The sequence below is a fragment of the Microcaecilia unicolor genome, chromosome 1, assembly GCF_901765095.1.
Source record: "Microcaecilia unicolor chromosome 1, aMicUni1.1, whole genome shotgun sequence".
In the NCBI taxonomy this organism is placed as follows: Eukaryota; Metazoa; Chordata; class Amphibia; order Gymnophiona; family Siphonopidae; genus Microcaecilia; species Microcaecilia unicolor.
This window is the reverse complement of record NC_044031.1, coordinates 560188769-560208210: the sequence shown is the minus strand read 5'-3', so window position 1 is coordinate 560208210 and position 19442 is coordinate 560188769. Positions and strand designations below refer to the sequence as shown.

The window sequence follows — 19442 nt, the reverse complement described above, 5'->3', positions numbered from 1 at the left end:
TTATCTGTTGTATTAGCTCATTTATGAAGCTGACTTTTGATCATTGTTTTATGATTGACTGAAGTTCTACTACTGAAGTTATTTGCTTCTAGTTTTCCATTTATGATTTGTGGTGATTTTAAGATTTGCTTTTTATATTATCCCTTTTTATGAATCTCTTTGGTCTTGACCATGAGTTCTGGTTCTAACCTATCTAGTTGTATAGTTAGTTAAGTTTGAAGATGGAATGGAATCCCTTGTAGTTATTCCACACTGAAGGGGGGGGGGGGGGGGGGGGGGGGGGGGGGAGAGAACTGTAGGGTTATCCCTTGTATTTGTAGACCATGAACCATCTTTTCTAAATACCATCACGGATTCTGTATGATTTCCTGGAAAGCACTGTGCTAGCTGACATCATCCAAGGACAAGCTGTCTACCTGCACTAGCCCTCCAGTTTCTCTCATGTGAAGCTGCGGAGAGAGTTTCACAGAAACACGGGAAGAGGTAATCCTTGTTAGCAAGGCTTCCTGTACCACTCCTGATAAAGTGATCTGGAAGCACAACAGCACCTCATTATTGGGACTGTATATCACCTTTTGGACAGATGCATGCAGTTTCTAATTGGTCCCGGATTGTCACCTGTAGGCCATCAGGGCAGAGCCAACAGTGGCCTAGGTAGGTTTGAATAGGAGAGAAGAAAGAAAAGTCGACCTGATGGAGTATACATTTCTCTAAGGAGAGGGACTGAACTGTCAGTAACGCCTATGAACTGTATCTTTATGTGCTAAGTTCAGTACAAGGAAGAATTCAGGAGCTGATTATTTACGGCTTTTACCAGATAGAAAATTCAGCTGCCTCTGCAGGGAAAGGACTCGTCGGACTGTACCTGACACTAACCGGGGGGATCACTGTGTACATCTAGAGCCCTGAAGAGGAGCCAATTCATCGCCCATCTGATGCTGAAGCTGCGGACCTCTAAGGTAAGAGTATGGGATTTTCTTCTATAGTTCAGGGTCTAGACAGTCACTTATCTTTAGCTTGCTAAGGATTGGTTATTTTCAGATACATGGTCTATAGCCTAATACAGCTGTTGCTTTGTAATCTTTCTCAAAAAAGTATTGTAGCTATGTAACCATATATATCTCTATACATCTATTTTGTGTAATACTTAGATTATTTTTGTAGCTTGCTTGTCATATTTGATTATTATTTTTATCTATAATAAATAATATATTTCCACATTGGCATTATTCATCTTTGGGGTAGCACTACCAGAACCTTAGGGCCACCTTAGATGTAGTCATATTTCTTGCAAACAAGTCCACAGTAATTACTATCTGAGTGATTTTCTGTTATTGTATTTGTGCCTACAGTGCCTGGGGGAAAAGACACCCTAAGTAGGAGAAGTGGGAGCAGGAGAGCCTCACTTATAGTAGGACATTCATTTCATGCACAGAGGAATCGCTGATCTGGGATGGGACAGAAGGACAAGAGGAAACTGTGTTGGAGATGATTAATGACTGGTTACATTTCTTTTGGTGATTTGGAGAAGATGCTGTATGAAACTGACCCAGATTATATGCCCTAACTGTACATATCAATTTGTGTTTTGAACTTTTTTTTTTCTGGAGTTTTAAGTAATGCCAGTTGAAGTTTAGTCCGACGACTGCTAATAATTTTTGAGTGAGAGTGGACTTAAGAGAACCCAGAGAAAGATTACCAGATGAAGATCCTACCAGGTTTTTGGCCTGGCCACAGCCTCCACCCAAGCTCACTTGAGAAATAAATCTGTTCCGTGAGCCATGTACTCAGGACCTAACCCGGGGAGCTTAAATTAGCCCCGACTGAGGGGCAAGACAGGGTTGTATAAGTTTAGTAATTTCTTCTCTACCTTTCCAATCCCCAATCTTCAAGGTAGAGGAACAGAATAAAAGATGCTGAAATATTAAAATCCAATAAAAAGCTACAGATTATTAATTTATAGATAGATACTGCCAGCTGCAACCATTTAAAAAACCCTATAACACTTACTGTATCTTGACACATTTGCTCCTTTTTGAACATGCCTGTTAACTGAAATTGTTTTAATTTTACACTAATTTTTGCACTATGATTGAACTAGACATCTTTGACTGATGAAAAACACTGGGCCCATTCTAGTACACTAAGCTTTAGTGTGATCTGGGCTACTGAGGTATTTTCCATCATATGGAAATTGTCTCAAAGAGACCATTTTCATACTTCTAAGCTAGCTTGTTTGTTCTATTGCACATTTGCAAGTTTAGGCTCGTCTGTTAGTAAAAAGGTTACCACTGAGCCATTATATACCTCAGAGTGCTTCTCCAATCAGCTGCTGGCTTTAACAACCAGTAGTATGATCTAAACTATATTTTTGTAACTTTTTAAATAGGTACTCAGTAATTGTTCAATGTCAAACCTTTTAATTTGGCTTGGAAAAACTGCTCCCTGCGTTTTTTTCTTATTTTCCATACATATTTCTTAGCAATTCCAAAGGAGAAATAGGAGAGCAAATGTAAAAAATTTCACACAGAAACAAAAATAAAACACATAACTAGAAGAGCAGTAGTTTTTAAGTGACCATCCTTTGAAGACATCACTGTTGCCCAATCTATATCTAGCGTTTCGAATAGAGAATGAAAACAGCTTACTATAAAGTGAGGGTAGAACTGCTCAAAAATGGAAGAAGCTACCTCCCATATCAAGAGTTCACCAAGTTTACCTTTACTCCCACAAAGGATATGATAAATAGATTACAGTGGGCTCAGATAGGATAGGTGCTGGAAGCTAGAGACAAGTCTCTCACAATTTACCAATACAGAATGCCTCAAAGTCTCATAGAAGCATCTGATGTTGAAAGAGGTGATGGTTGAGGCCATTGTAAAAGAAAAGAGCCAAGTGCAGTATTAGAGGCTTCTAGAAGAGATTTATCAAATCATATTCAGGTGATGAAGGAGAAGGGACAAGATGAGAGGAAAATAAGGTCAAATGTTTACCTGAATCCTTGCCTACCCAGAATACAAAATGAATTTTCAGTGGCATCAAACTGGATGTCAGTCCAATTGGGATTTAAAAAAAAACAAACAAAAAAAAAAAAACCTAGCTAGGAATCAAGTTGCCATAATACAAGAAATCATGAAGTTAGTGAGATGTCTTCAACAGCAATCCAAAACACTAACCTGTTCTGAGATATTTCCTGGGTATGATTAATGAGATGGGCAAACTATACAGCACCAAGAGCTTTCGATGCCTGGCTGCAGAGCAGGTAAAGAGGAGGGTTTCAAATTTTTGTGGGGGAAGTGTTGAAGCTCTACCTGAATGAATAAAAGATTAATGCAATGATGGTCTGCATTTGGCTAAGAGAAGAAAGAACCTAGAGCAGCTCAGATCATGCATGGTCAAGAGTTTGAACTGAATGAAAGGTTAACAAACAAGATGGACAACCCGATTTAATCTGTTTCTAACATAAGGAAAACATTCATCAACAAAAAAAGCAAACCTCACAAAGCAACAGAGAGGGCAAGAAGATAATAAGGTATAAAAGGAAAGAGGGAGGCAAAAGAAAGAAGAAATACCTGGAGGATATGAAAATAAAATGATTATTGTTTAGGTAATAAAAGCTCAAACTTACCAGCCTTAATGGCAGAGGCAGGTTTGGATGTAATGGTCGCCACACAGACATACAAGCTGCATGAAAGTGACACAACCATATCAGGTTATACTCTTGGTACTTTGGTGCACAAAAAGTGGAGTATTGCTATCTTATATAAAAAGTATTATAGCAACTGAAATGCAGGTAATATGGGCTCTAAAATGAAGCTGGCTGATGAAGTTTGGAAGAAAATATTGGATTGTCTTGGACAGGGAAAATGGTATGCCCATTTACACTGATCTAATATTTAGAACTTCAGAATTGCAGGAAGAGTTAGGACTCCTTTTACAAAGCTGCATTGATGACTTCCGGCGCAGCAAATGCAATGAACCCTATTCAATTCCTATGGGTTTCGCCACATTTACCACGCGGGAGTCACCACTGCAAGCTCAGAGATTTAATCAGAGTGACTGCAATGAACAGGGAGGTACAGCCGGTGATGTGCATCAACCTAAGAGTATATCAAACAGAGACTATTCCCTTCACAATAACCAGAAGGTAAGAACAAAGAAGTAAAGGGAGCCAAAGAATTAACCAACCTTTATTGTGCAGAAAATGTAAAAATTAAAACAGGTGTATACAGAAGAGATCCCCAGTTCTCAAATGTAACCCACCTTAAAGCCATAGCTAGGGAGTATCAAGCAAGGATCCAATGTTTCTTACATTATATTTTGTAACTATCATTTAAGTCTCTAATGTGCACCATTACTTTGAAATTGTACAAACAATATCTTACATTGGTACTGACTCCTTTATTCTGCTATCCAAAATGTCTCTGTACATGGCAGCTGATGTCACTTCTTCCATTGGACACATAATGCCATACTCATCAAAACCATTCTCTTGGACCAATGGATCAGTTTTGAGAGGATCAAACATTATATTATTTGGTGTTACTAGCAGCACTCCACTAACTGTACCCTATAAAGAAAGAAGAAATATGAAAATATTGCCCACATATTTTCTTCCTATTGTAAACACTTTGTTAAAAAAAACTAAACAAAATAACAGGTAGGCAGAAAGATCCACAAATATTAGGTGACATGGCTTAACTATTTTAAGTCCTCAGTAAAGTGTCTTATTGGAGAATTTCAATATGCTAAAACAAGCTGTTAAATGTCAAATCTAACTATACAAGTTATCTCTCTCTCCCTTTCTCTCTCCTTTCTTTTTCTCTTGAAACCCTACATTATCAGTTACTTTTGATTCTGTCTGTCAAGTTTTGTGGACATGTATATGGAGGGACCAATTTAATAAGCTATGTGCTAGATCAGCGTACCTTGCTTTATGGCATAGCATTCTAACGCACAAGCTAGAAAAGCCTTATACTACAGATTCAGTAAACTAATGCCAAGCAAATTACTGCTGCATTAGAATAATGCATACTAAAAAAAAACTGCACACCACCAAGGTAATCTGACATGGTTTATTGAATAGGGATTTGTTTCCATCTCCCTGTCTGTATGTGAGGGGGGGGGGGGGGGGGTGGCACACAAACTGACAGGGAGAAAGCCACAAAAATCAACAAATAAAATTAAAAATTCCTTCATGGCTCAGTGCATCCTGGACCCCTGACCACCTCTTCCTCTAGCCCTAGGCTATCAGGTCCAGGGTTCTCCTGGCAAAGGGAAGTCCTCAACCAGGCAGCCTCCATGCTGTGGCACACCACTAGACCAATAATAAATACCTATTCCAGGGAGGTGTCCCAATGATGTCCTCTTTCTGATGCATCTCATGAAATAGTTATACTTGACCCCAGCAGTGAGTTGGGGGTCAAGTCTGCCAAATAAAGGGAAGCACACAATGTTAAAAGATTGTAGAGCCAGAGGTAGAAACCAATAAGCATCACTCCTGTGTCCAAATCCCAAAAGGTGGGTATGGTGGACTAGGGGGTTCAGAGGTTCACTGGACCATGAAGTGAAGAGCTGCACTTATCAGATGACCCATTTTCTCTTGTTCTGAAATCTTTCCTGAAGCCCTAAGCTAGAGTAAAGATTCAGCAGTAAGAGAAAAGTAAAAAGGCAAAAATTAAGAGCTTTTGATTTAAACACACATAGAAGGCAAATTTTAAAATTCAGTCTTATGCATGTGTTTTGCATGCCCATCACACTAACGTTTAGCATAGTGTTTTTACTGATTTCCCCACACTAAAAATTCTTACTGCATTGGAAGTAAGAACAGTGTGGGAAAATCAGAAGTAAGCTGCTTTGTTAAAGGGTTGTGCAGATTTCTACATCAGCCCGAGAGCATTTATTATACACATTACCATCTTAATCTCTTCATAAAGGTGGCTAATAATTCTGAATAAAACATGTGTGGATATAGATGAACAAAACAATCAGCAGTCAAGCGGAGAACTCGAACGCCCCACGGGAGAACACAGGTATAGAAGAAAGTGGGATGTTTGACCACGGCAAAGCAAAACCTGGAGAGATGGATCTTAAAAATACTTGTTTATTGATGAAAAAAAGGACTCAACACAACCGTTGTGTTTCGGCCATTAGGCCTGCATCAGGAGTCTACAAAACACATACATATATAAAAATAAACATTGAATGAAAATTAAAATTAAATGGAAATTATATAAAAGCAAACCTTATATAGATAAAAATTCCAAATCAAATACCAGAGTGTTAAAGGCAAATAAATGATAAGTAAAATATCAAAAATAACCATACAAAGCATATAAATAAAATATAATGTATGGAATATATTAAAAAATTAAGGCAGTAATCTTTTTATGAAAAACTGTACACTTGAATATACTTATATATGTTTATATATTCCTTTCTAAACCTATGCATATCATGTATATCTGTTTATCTTCTCTGAGAAATATATAAACATATATAAGTATATTATTTATATGCTTTGTATGGTTATTTTTGATATTTTACTTATTTATTTGTAGCTTATGGTATACATTTTTTATGAAATACTATTTTATGTTTATACACATATTTTTGTTTGTATGGATTGGATTTAGCAACTGATGTATATAAATGTTTGTTTATGCTTTAACTGTCTCTCTCTATATGTTTTTGATCATCGTAATATTTTATTAGTTTTTATTCTGTAATATTTTCCATTACCATTTGCCTTTAACACTCTGGTATTTGATTTTGAATTTTTATCTATATAAGGTTTGCTTTTGTATAATTTCCATTTAATTTTAATTCAATGTTTATTTGTATATATGTGTGTTTTGTATACTCCTGATGCAGGCCTAACGGCCGAAACACAACGGTTGTGTTGAGTTCTTTTTTTCATCAATAAACAAGTATTTTTAAGATCCATCTCTCCAGGTTTTCCTTTGCCGTGGTCAAACATCCCACTTTCTTCTATACCTGGATATAGATGAATAAATTAGTTCTTACCTGCTCTTCTTTCCTTCAGTCACAAAGAATCTGTCCATACTTGTGAGTTGTGCCTATCTATCAGTGGGGGGAGACAGAGTAATTTAGAACTTTGCCTTATGAGGAACCTGTGCATTAGGTTCCTGTTAGCATTCAAATAGCCAAGCAGTAAGAACTTGTTTATGTTTATTTATAGCACTTGATATACCGCAAGTGATCCCTAAGGCGACTATGTGGTTTACACTGCCACTTTAATAAATTTATGCAAACTTTATAGAACAACCAACATGAACCTTGTGCCTAAGAAACAAAAAATCAATACAAAAAATCCCAATAAAGCAGAATATGGTAGAGAAGAGTGGAATCTGAACTGATCCTTTGGGACTTAGCAGGTAAGAACTAAAATTTCTCCTTCCTTATCGTCTCCAAAGGATCAGTCCATATTTGTCAAGAAACACAAAGCCACCCACCTGGGGTTACCCAGCGGCCACTTATAGGGTCTATCCCTAGAACAGCTCAGGTCCGCCTGCACCTGCTGCTCGTGTTCTACACTACCACCTTCCTCCCAACTACTGGGTCACAAAAGCCTCTGGGCATGTCTCCCACTCTCTAATTATCTCCAGTGATTTCTAGGTTACTGAAGCCACACTCCCAGTGGCCCCACAGTTCCCTGAAAGCACTCACAGAGCCAAAACACAAACCACCAGGATTCTTTATCAGTCCAGACAGAGAGGGAATAAACTAAATATTTTTAATTGTCTTTTAAAAGATTGAATAGTGGAACAAAATAGTAAACAAGAACAGTTAACTGAAATATGGATCAATTATAACACTAACTAAACCTTTGCATACTTCCTTGAAAAGTACCTGGAAAGATCAGGATATATAACTGTTTACTGAGCCTCAGCAACGAGATTCTGCTCTCTTTTCTTCCTGGCTAGGACTGAATAAATAGCCAGCAACAACTACTGGGTAATTTCAAACTCCAGGCCAATCAGAGCCCAGTCAACAAGATTTCAAATATATATTGCTTCTTGCTTCCTGTTTGTGTCCAACTAAAGAAAAAATACTCAGTTCTCTAACAGCTTTACAGCAAAGAAACATTACCTGCTTGTCAAATAGGAGAGATACACATCAGAACATAATCAAAGCAGGAAAATATCCAATAAATACATAAGTATTGCCAAACTGCAAAAGACCAAAGGTCCATTGAGCCCAGCATCTTGTTTCCAACAGTGGCCAATCCAGGTCACAAGTACCCGGCAAGATCCCAAAAATGTACAAAGCATTTTATACTGCTTATCCCAGAAATAGTGGATTTTCCTCAAGTCCATTTAATAACGGTCTATGGACTTTTCCTTTAGGAAGCCGCCCAAACCTTTTTAAAACTGCTAAGCTAATCGCCTTTACCACATTCTCTGGCAACGAATTCCACAGTTTAATTACACATTGAGTGAAGAAATGTTTTCTCCAGTTTTTTTAAATGTCCTACATTGTAGCTTCATCACATGCCCCCTAGTCCTAGTATTTTTGGAAAGCGTGAACAGACGCTTCACATTTACCCGTTCAACTCCCCCACTCATTATTTTATAGACCTCTATCATATCTCCCCTCAGCCGGTTTTTCTCCAAGCTGAAGAGCCCTAGCCACTGTAGCCTTTCCTCATAGGGAAGTCGTCCTATCCCCTTTATCATTTTCGTCGCTCTTCTCTGCACCTTTTCTAATTCCACTATATCTTTTTTGAGATGCGGTGACTAGAATTGAACACAATATTCGAGGTGCGGTCGCAGCATGGAGCAATACAAAGGCATTATAACATCCTCGTTTTTGTTTTCCATTCCTTTCCTAATAATACCTAACATTCTATTTGCTTTCTTAGCTGCAGCAGCACACTGAGCATAAAGGTTTCAACGTATCATCAACGACGACACCTAGATCCCTTTTCTTGGTCCGTGACTCCTAATGTGGAACCTTGCATGACGTAGCTATAATTCGGGATCCTCTTTCCCACATGCATCACTTTGCACTTGCTCACATTAAACGTCATCTGCCATTTAGACGCCCAGTCTCCCAGTCTCGTAAGGTCCTCTTGTAATTTTTCACAATCCTCCTGCGATTTAATGACTCTGAATAACTGTGTCATCAGCAAATTTAATTACCTCACTACTTACTCCCATCTCTAGGTCATTTATAAATATGTTAAAAAGCAGCAGTCCCAGCACAGAGCCCTGGGGAACCCCACTAACTACCCTTCTCCATTGAGAATACTGTTCATTTAACCCTACTCTCTGTTTTCTATCTTTTAACCAGTTTTTAACCCACAATAGAACACTACCTCCTATCTCATGACTCTCCAATTTCCTCTGCAGTCTTTCATGAGGTACTTTGTCAAACACCTTCTGAAAATCCAGATACACAATATTAACCGGCTCACCTTTATCCACATGTTTGTTCACCCCTTCAAAGAAATGTAGTAGATTGGTGAGGTAAGATTTCCCTTCACTAAATCCATGTTCACTTTGTCTCATTAATCCATGCTTTTGAATATGCTCTGTAATTTGTTTCTTAAAAATAGTCTCTACTATTTTGCCCGGCACTGACGTCACCGGTCTATAATTTCCCAGATCTCCTCTGAAACCTTTTTTAAAAATTGGCGTTACATTGGCCACCCTCCAATCTTCCGGTACCACGCTCGATTTTAAGGATAAATTACATATTTCTAACAATAGCTCCGCAAGCTCATTTTTCAGTTCTATCAGTACTCTGGGATGAATACCATCCGGTCCAGGAGATTTGCTACTCTTCAGTTTGTAGAACTGCCTCATTACATCCTCCAGGTTTACAGAGAATTCATTAAGTTTCTCCGACTCGTCAGCTTTGAATACCATTTCCGGCACCGGTATCCCACCCAAATCTTCCTCGGTGAAGACCGAAGCAAAGAATTCATTTAATCTCTCCGCTACGGCTTTGTCTTCCCTGATCAGCCCTTTTACTCCTCAGTCATCTAGCGGTCCAACCGATTCCTTTTGCCAGCTTCCTGCTTTTAATATACCTAAAAAAAAGTTTTACAAGGAGGCATATTTTCAAAGCACTTAGCCTTCCAAAGTTCCATAGGTTTCTATGGAACTTTGGAAGGCTAAGTGCTTTGAAAATATGCCTCTATGTGTTTTTGCCTCCAACACAATCTTTTTTTCGAAGTCCCTCTTTGCTTTTCTCATCAGCGCTTTGCATTTGACTTGACATTCCATATGCCGTTTCTTATTATTTTTAGTCAGTTCCTACTTCCATTTTCTGAAGGATTTTCTTTTAGCTCTAATAGCTTCCTTCACCTCACTATTGAACCACGCCGGCTGTCGTTTGGTCTTCCGTCCTTATTTTTTAATATGCGAAATATATTTGGCCTGGGCTTCCAGAATGGTGTTTTTGAACAGCATCCATGCCTCATATAAATTTTACCTCCCTACCGATGTTACATTTACCCAGTCAATATCGGGGTAATTGAATTCACCCTTTATTATTGTGTTGCCCAGTTTGTTTGCGTCCCTAATTTCCTTTAACATTTCTGCATCCGTCTGGTCATCTGGCGAGGCGAACGGTAGTACACTCCTATCATTATCCTTTTCCCCTTTACACATGGAATTTCAATCCACAGTGATTCCAAGAAGTGCTTTGTTTCCTGCAGAATTTTCAATCTATTTGATTCAAAGCTCTTGTTAATATACAATGCTACCCCTCCACCAATTCGATACACCCTATCACTACGATATAATTTGTACCCCGGTATGTCCCACTGGTTAGCCTCCTTCCACCAGGTCTCAGAGATACCTATTATATCTAATTTTTCATTTAGTGCAATATATTCTAACTCTCCCATCTTATTTCTTAGGCTCCTGGCATTCGCATATAGACATTTCAAACTGTGTTTGTTGCTCCTATTTCCATCATGCTTAGTACTTGACAATACTAATTTGCAATCTTTTGTCTGATTTTCATTTTTATTTAGGGACACCTGATCCACTACGGTCTCTTTTGCAACCTCACTATCAGGATACCCTATCTTCCCTGTTTTGGTGATATCTTTGAAAGATACCTTATCCCGAACCATGCGCTTTTGAGCGACTGTCGGTCTTCCCCCCATTTCTAGTTTAAAAGCTGCTCTATCTCCTTTTTAAATGCTGATGCCAGCAGCCTGGTCCCACCCTGGTTAAGGTGGAGCCCATCCTTTCGGAATAGGCTGCCCCTTACCCAGAATGTTGCCCAGTTCCTAACAAATCTAAAACCCTCCTCCCTGCACCATCGTCTCATCCACACATTGAGACTCCAGAGCTCTGCCTGTCTCTTCGGCCCTGCGCGTGGAATGGGAGAGGATCTGGATTTGAGCTTTCTACCTAAGAGCCTAAATTTGGCTTCCAGAACCTCTCTCCCACATTTTCCAATGTCATTGGTACCCACATGTACCAAGACAGCCGACTCCTCCCCAGCACCATCTAAAATCCTATCTAGGTGATGCGTGAGGTCCTCCACCTTTGCACCAGGCAGGCAAGTCACCGGGCGATCCTCACGTCCACCAGCCACCCAGTTATCTATATACCTAATGATCGAATCACCAACTACAACAGCTGTCCAAACCTTTCCCTCCAGAACAGCACTTGGAGACATATCCTCGGTGCGAGAGAATAGTACATTCCCTGGTGGGCAGGTCCTGGCTACAGGAATACTTCCTACTTCACCAGGGTGATGCTCTCCTTCTAGGAGACCTCCCTCCTCCAAGGTAGCACAAGGGCTACCAGACTGGAGGTGGGACTTCTCTACAACATCCCTGTAGGTCTCCTCTATGTACCTCTGTGTCTCCCTCAGCTCCACCAAGTCTGCTACTCTAGCCTCAAGAGAACAGACACTTTCCCTGAGAGCTAGGAGCTCTTTGCATCAGGCACACACATATGACATCTCACCAACTGGGAGATAATCATACATGTGGCACTCAATGCAAAAGACTGGATAGCACCCCTCTCGCTGCTGGACTGCTGACTCCATCTTAGTGTTTTTGAGTTTTTCAGTAATTTAAAACTTGCTACAGTATTAAGGATATTAGCCTAATATAAAAGTGTCCTTTAGTTTATATAGTATATTGTATGATTTAGTTAGTGTTTCCTTCTTAGTTGGTAATGAAATGTATTTAAAACTCTGTAAGAGCACTCCTTGCTTGTTACCCTAATTACAATAACTGACTATAAATGAAAAGCTGTCCTAGGGGTGGGCGGGAAGACTAAACTAGATCCTGCAGTGCCTGTTAGATTCAATCTGTTAATGCTGTGGTACAAAGTTTTTAAAACTAAGTGGAAAAGACTATGGAGATTAGTTGATAAAATTTGCTTTTATATGTTAAGTAGTAGTAGTAGTAGTATATTTTTATTTTGCCTAACACTAACCTACAATTCCTCCTTTAAAGCCCAATCTTTAAGTTTCCAAAGCACAAAGCAAAATAGCATTCACTTACCAGAGAAATATTCTCTCTCGGAACTTCTCAGAAAGAAAGTTCAGTGTGACTTTTCCTCTTTATATAGTTTTGAATCTAAGGGGTCTCTTTTAAACAGGCTCTTTGAAGCTGACTCCGCAACCTATGCAAGTATTCTACTTCCCCACACCTTAATTAACACTTAATTGAGGTTGCTGGATGAACTACCTCTCCAGCAGCCAAGGAACAGAAAATAATTGCCTTTTAGAACAAGAGTTTTGGGCTGTTTAGTTTCTACCTCTAGAAAAGGTTTCAGTTTAAAACTATGGGAAAATGCCTATTTCTAGAGAAAATTTCAGTTTAAAACTATGGGAAAAGGGGTTTGTACACTATGGCAACTAGTTAATGATGCTTGCTTTTTTCTCTCTCTTTTTATTCCCCCCTTAATACTAAACTAGGTCCTGCTTGCTTTTTTCTCTCTCTTTTTATTCCCCCCTTAATACTAAACTAGGTCCTGCTTGCTTTTCCCTCGCTCTCTCTTTTTATTCCCCCTTAATACTAAACTAGATCCTGCAGTGCCTGTTAGATTCTGTTAATGCTGTGGTACAAAGTTTTTAAAACTAAGTGGAAAAGACTGTGGAGATTAGTTGATAAAATCTGATTTTTATATTTTTATTTTGCCTAACACTAACCTACAATTCCTCCGTTAAACCCCAATACATTTTACAGGCTTTAATTCTAGACCTAGTCCTTAGTGGAACGAATGATCTGGTGCAGGAGGTAATGGTGCTGTGGCCTCTTGATAACAGTGATCATAACATGATCAGATCTGATATAAGCTCTGAGGTACACACAGGAAATCCAATACATCACCATTTAACTTTCAAAAAGGAGACTATGATAAAATAAGAAGAACGGTGAAAAAAAATTAGAGCAGCTATGAAGGTCAAAAATTTTACATCAGGCATAGATGCTGATCAAAAATACCATCCTGGAAGACAATGCTAAATATATTTCATCTATTAAAAAAGGAGGAGGAGCAAATGTCAGACGGCATGGTTAAAAAGTGAAGTGAAGGAAACTATTAGAGCCAAAAGAAAATCCTCCACAACATGGAAGAAGGATCCGACTGAAGATAATAGGAAACTGCATAAAGAATGGCAAATCAAATGCAAAGCGCAGATAAGGAAGGCAAAGAGAGACTTTGAAAAGAAGATCGCGTTGGAGGCAAAAACGCACAGTAAAAACATGTTTAGCTATATTAAAAGCAAGAATCTGGAAAAAAGAAAAGAATCGGTTGGACCGCTAGATGACCGAGGGGTAAAAGGGGCACTCAGAGAAGACAAGGCAATAGCGGAGAGATTAAATGAATTCTTTGCTTCGGTCTTCACCGAGGAAGATGTGGGAGAGATACCGGTGCCATAAATGGTATTCAATGCTGACGAGTCAGAGAAACTTAATTAAATCTCTGTAAACCTGGAAGATGTAGTGGAGCAATTTGACAACTGAAGAGTAGCAAATCTCCAGGACTGGATGGTATACATTCCAGAGTATTGATAGTATTGAAAAATTAACTTGCAGAACCATTGTTACTAATATATAATTTATCTTTAAAATCAAGATTGGAGGATGTCCAATGTAACGCTGATTTTTAAAAAAGGGTTCCAGAGGTGATCCAGGAAATTACAGACCGGTGAACATGACACTAGTGCCGGGCAAAATGGTAGAGACTATTATAAAGAACAAAATTACAGAGCATATTCAAAAGCATGGATTAATGAGACAAAGTCAACATGGATTTAGTAAAGGGAAATCTTGCCTCACCAATCTACTACATTTCATTGAAGGGGTGAACGAACATGTGGATAAAGGTGAGCCAGTCGATATTCTGTACCTGGATTTTCAAAATGCGATTGACAAAATACTTCATGAAGGACCCCAGAGGAGATTGGAAAGTCATCGGATAGCAGTTAGTGTTCTATTGTGGATTAAAAACTGGTTAAAGGATAGAAAAAAAAAGAGAGTAGGGTTAAATGGTCAGTATTCTCAATGAAGAAGAGTAGATAGTAGGGTTCCACAGGGGTCTGTGTTGGATCCGCTGCTTTTTAACATATTTATAAATGATCTAGATATGGGAATAACTAGTGAGGTAATTAAATTTGCCAATGCACAAAGTTATTCAAAGTTGTTAAATCACAAGATGACCTTAGGAGACTGTGCGTCCAAATGGCAGATGATGTTTACTGTAAGCAAGTGGAAAGTGATGAATGTGGGAAAGAGGAACCCAAATTATACCTATGTGATGCAAGGTTCCACTCTAGGAGTCAGCAACCAAGAAAAGGATCAACGAGTCATCGTTGATGATACTTTAAAACTCTTTGCTCAGTGTGATGCAGCAGCAAAGAAAGCAAATAGAATGTTAGGTATTATTAGGAAAGGAATGGAAAACAAAAATGAGGATGTTATAATGCCTTTGTATCGTTCCACGGTACGATAAAGGGGATGGTTCGACTTCCCTATGAGGAAAGGCTGAAACTGCTTGGGCTCTTCAGCTTGGAGAAAAGATGGCTGACAGGAGATATGATAGAGATATATAAAATACTGAGAGGAGTGGAATGGGTAGATGTGAATCGCTTGTTTACTCTTTCGAAAAATACTAGGATTAGGGGGCATGCAATGAAGCTACAAAGTAGTAAATTTAAAATGAACTGGAGAAAATATTTCTTCACTCAATGTGTAATTTGCTACAATAAATAAATAATTAAACTCTGGAATTCGTTGCCAGAGAATGTGGTAAAAGCAATTAGCATAGTGGGGTTTAAAAAAGGTTTGGATAGCTTCCTAAAATAAAAGTCCATAACTCATTATTAAAATGGACTTGGGAAAATCCACTGCTTATTTCCGGGATAATCAGCATAGACTTAGATTGGCCACTGATGGAAACAGGATACTGGGCTTGATGGACCTTTTGTCTGTTTCAGTATGGCAACACTTACGTACAATACACTGTTTCTTCACACTTGTGGAATGTATAAAAGCAGACCTCAAGTTGGGATTGGATTATATGTATCTACCAATTTGAAGGTATGAAATACTCTCAATTGTATCTCAGCTATGTTATGTTATTTTGGTGCCATCTCTTGCGTCTGCTCTCATTTTTTAATAAAAGTTTTATAAAATTTATAAAATTTATTTTCTAATGTTTATTTTTATGATCATATCTCACCTTGAAATATTAGTATATATACCAGAAATATTAGTATGCGTACCTTAAATATGTTTTTAGGATGTATTTATATTCTTAAAATTGGTATAAATGATTTTTATGTTCATATGCATAAGCTTATGATATCATTTTTCACAATGTCCTCTTGCCCTTATTATGTAACCCGCGTTAAGTCCATTTTAATGTCATTATTTATGTTATACTATTTTATTTGCATAATTTGTTTGCTATGATATGTAATTGTTGTTATTCATTTTCATGTTACTTTCAAGTATCATTACACACAGCATCTTATATGGAACATGGTTTCATATGTTTTTACTTATATTATATTATATATGTTTTTTTTTTCTTACAAGACAAAAACTCTGTTGAGACTATACTTTAAAAACATATGCCCAGAATTTAAGGGTGCTAAAATTTCAATTTTTCCTGATATATCTCGTTGGTCTCAGCAGAGGAGAAAGAAATTTCTAGAGATGAAACAAGAATCTTTGGCTATGAAGGCAAAGTATCAACTACGCTTTCCATGTAAATGCATGTTGACTTTGAATGAAAAAAGATATATTTTCTATGAACCTGACCAACTACGTACGTTCCTTGATGCGCAAGGCGAAAAGGGTTAAATCCATATAAAGAAAGGTTGTATAATTAAGGGTTATCCTCCTGCCAATCTTAAGGTTTATATTGTTTAATCCAAACTTCCATTGGTTTTCTTATTAACCATCTTGAATCTCCCATTTTTTTTTTGAACCCCGCACTTTTTCCCACTCATGGCAGGCTCAATGCGGCAGGCAATGGAGGGTTAAGTGACCTGCCCAGAGTCACAAGGAGCTGCCTGTGCCGGGAATCGAACTCAGTTCCTCAGTTCCCCAGGACCAAAGTCCACCACCCTAACCACTAGGCCACTCCTCCACTCATTTATTTTAGTGGACTATAAGCAACTAAGGATATTATTCTTATTATTGGAAAGATTTTCCTTTGTAAATATGTGATATGGTTGTATCTTATCAAAGATGATATCTTTGTATTGTATGAAACTAATAAACAAATTTAAATATATATGTTTTTGTTTTACACCCCTGAAGAAGGCCTTTCAGCCGAAACACGGACCCTGTAGGGTCCCAATAAATTATTCTTGGCTTTCAACATCTGTGACTTCAGTCTGGTCTTTCTGGATATCCCCCGCTCGACTTGATGTTTCCTTGTGTGTTTTTGCGGGAGATTTGGACTCTCTTTTGTAGTTTCTTGAAAATATGAGACATGGATCATGTGGCTGCCCTACAAATTTTACCCACAGAAAGAGTATGAACTTCTGTAAAGGAAGTAGAAAGTGCTATAGCAGAATAAGCTTTAAGATATAAGGGAGTCCTTTTCCCTGCCCACAAAGAGGGCAAATAAATTGTGTCGTGTAACCAACATTCAAGTGTCGTCTTTGAAATGCACAAATTCTTTTTGGGTCCTGAAAGGAGAAAAAGGGATCTCCAATAGTGCAAAAGAATTCTCTTTACATCAAAGAGGAGAATTCCAAGCCATAATCCTTCTCATGAAAGAACAACAAAGAGCGTAACATGAAAAGTAGAAACTACTTTAGGTAAGAAGAAAGGCGACGTACAGACACCCCAGCTTCAGTAAAATGCAGAAAAGGTCTATGCAAGATAAGACTTGATTCTCTGAGATCCTCCTGGCTGGAAACATAGCTACTAAGAAAACTTGTTTTCAAGGTAAGCACTTTAAGAGTAGCTATACGTACAGGGGCCCGACCATTAGGACACCTCAGGCGGCACTCTTCAGGAGCAGCATCTCCCCGGCGTTACCCGGCAGCGATTCCCATATGCTGCCCTTCCGCCGGCACCTGGCTCTTTCCTTTACTGCGGCCACCTCTCTGATGTAACCTCCAGTTACGTCAGAGGCTCAGGCAACTGAAGTAAAGGGAAGAGGCGGGTGTCAGCGGCAGTGCAACACCGCGAATGGGCTGGAGGTAGGAAGGGGGCAGCATCTAGCCCGGAGGGGGAGCATCCTAGCTCCGCATCAGGCGGCATCTTGCCTTGGGCCAGACTTGTATACGTAGGGGTTCAAAAGGGTCTTTCTGAAGCGCTTTAAAATGAGATTAAGGCTCCATTCAGGACAGACTTTTATACTGGAAGACACTTTTCAGAAAGAGCTACTCTCATAGCACTGTCACTGCATGTGCAGAAAATTCCATCAACCATGACAGCACTGAGCACTCTATTCTTTCATGGTTACCATGGAGACCAGGAGAGAAATGGAAACCGTGCAAATAGCCTCAGAAAAACTAAAGATGAAACTTTGTTCTCACAAAAACATGGAGCCAACAGCACTAAGGTAGATAGACTCTATAAAAACTTTGTAAAAGTGCTGAAAGAAATTGTGCTGCCAACATAGAGTTCTGGAAACAAAAATAAATTTTCACAAAAGTGAGAGAAACTTTCAGGGTGTTTATTTATTTATTTATTACATAAATGCCCTCTGTGGAAAAAAAAACTGAGGACATAAGCTTTTCTGTTCTGATTTTATATTAGTATGTAAACCACCTAGACCTGTTCCCCACATTAGGCAGTAGAGCAAATCTGTACTAAGCAATATAAGAATATGGAACACTAAATATGCACTTTCAGACAACCTAATACACACAGAGGCATATTTTCAAAGCACTTAGCCTTCCAAAGTTCCATAGGTTTCTATGGAACTTTGGAAGGCTAAGTGCTTTGAAAATATGTCTCATGGTGCACTGCTCTGATGCTGTTTGCTGGCTCCAACACCAAGAACAATGTTTAACTCTGCAGCCATAAGTAAAAGTTGAACAACTCACCATAGTAAAGAAACAGGGGATTTCTAGTTTCCAGCTTGGCAAAGAATATTCCTTGCCCCAACCCCCAAATAAAATAAAAAAAGATTTGTAAAAGAGAAACCTCAGGCCATAGGCTCAGACTTTTGTGTTTAATTAAAGAGGCAGGAGAATTTGTGGAGGGGAGAGATAAGGGGAGGATCTGGCACCACCAGGTTTATACCCAAAAGGCTAAGAAAGAAAGCTCAACTGAAGCCCCAAGAAATGTCTAGGAGCTCACCACAGGAACCTGAGACAGAGCTGAACAGAGAGATTCTACCCCCCCCCCCCCCCCCCCACCACACACACACATAGAAGACAGAGATACTAAAGGGAACCTAATGCAGTCTTACAAGGCAAAGTTCTAAATTACTCTCTATTTCCAACTGCTGGTAGATGGGCACAACCTATAAGTATGGACTGATTCTTTGCAGATGATAAAGAAACAGATATAAACACACACATATAGCAAAGTTACTCGCCTGTAGCAATTGGTCTCCGTAGAAAGCAGGTGAAGTATTCTCACAGCTGAGTGACGTCATCCAATTGAGCCCAGTGCAGTGGGTATTGTCAGCCAACAGAGCCCAGTGCAGACATTAACTAGTGATACTGACTTAGAACTTTCTATCAGCGTCCCACCACGCATGTGCTGGTGCCTTCCTGCCCAACGCACGAGCACAGGTTCCTCAGTAATTTAAAAAAGCTAAAGAATACAACTCCAAGGAAAGGTGGGAGGGTATGTGAGAATTGGCCTGCTGTCCTCAGAGAACACCTGCTACTGGTGAGTTAACTATGCTTTCTCCAAGTACAAGCAGGCCATTATAACAGCTAGGAATCCTTAGCTACCCAGCTCACCAAAAACAATGGTAGGAGAGTAGGAACTTGAAACATTAAGACCTGCAAGTCAG

At 39.0% G+C, this 19442-nt stretch overlaps 1 protein-coding gene across 2 annotated transcripts in view; it reads right to left on the bottom strand.

The window, feature by feature from the left end:
- OXR1 (oxidation resistance 1) overlaps window positions 1-19442 on the bottom strand; it is a 388442-nt gene that overhangs the window by 248208 nt on the left and 120792 nt on the right. For both annotated transcript variants that reach the window (XM_030217988.1, XM_030217996.1), the window contains exon 6: window positions 4386-4570. In XM_030217988.1, coding sequence (XP_030073848.1) covers window positions 4386-4570 — 185 coding nt within the window. The remainder of the gene's footprint in view (window positions 1-4385; window positions 4571-19442) is intronic.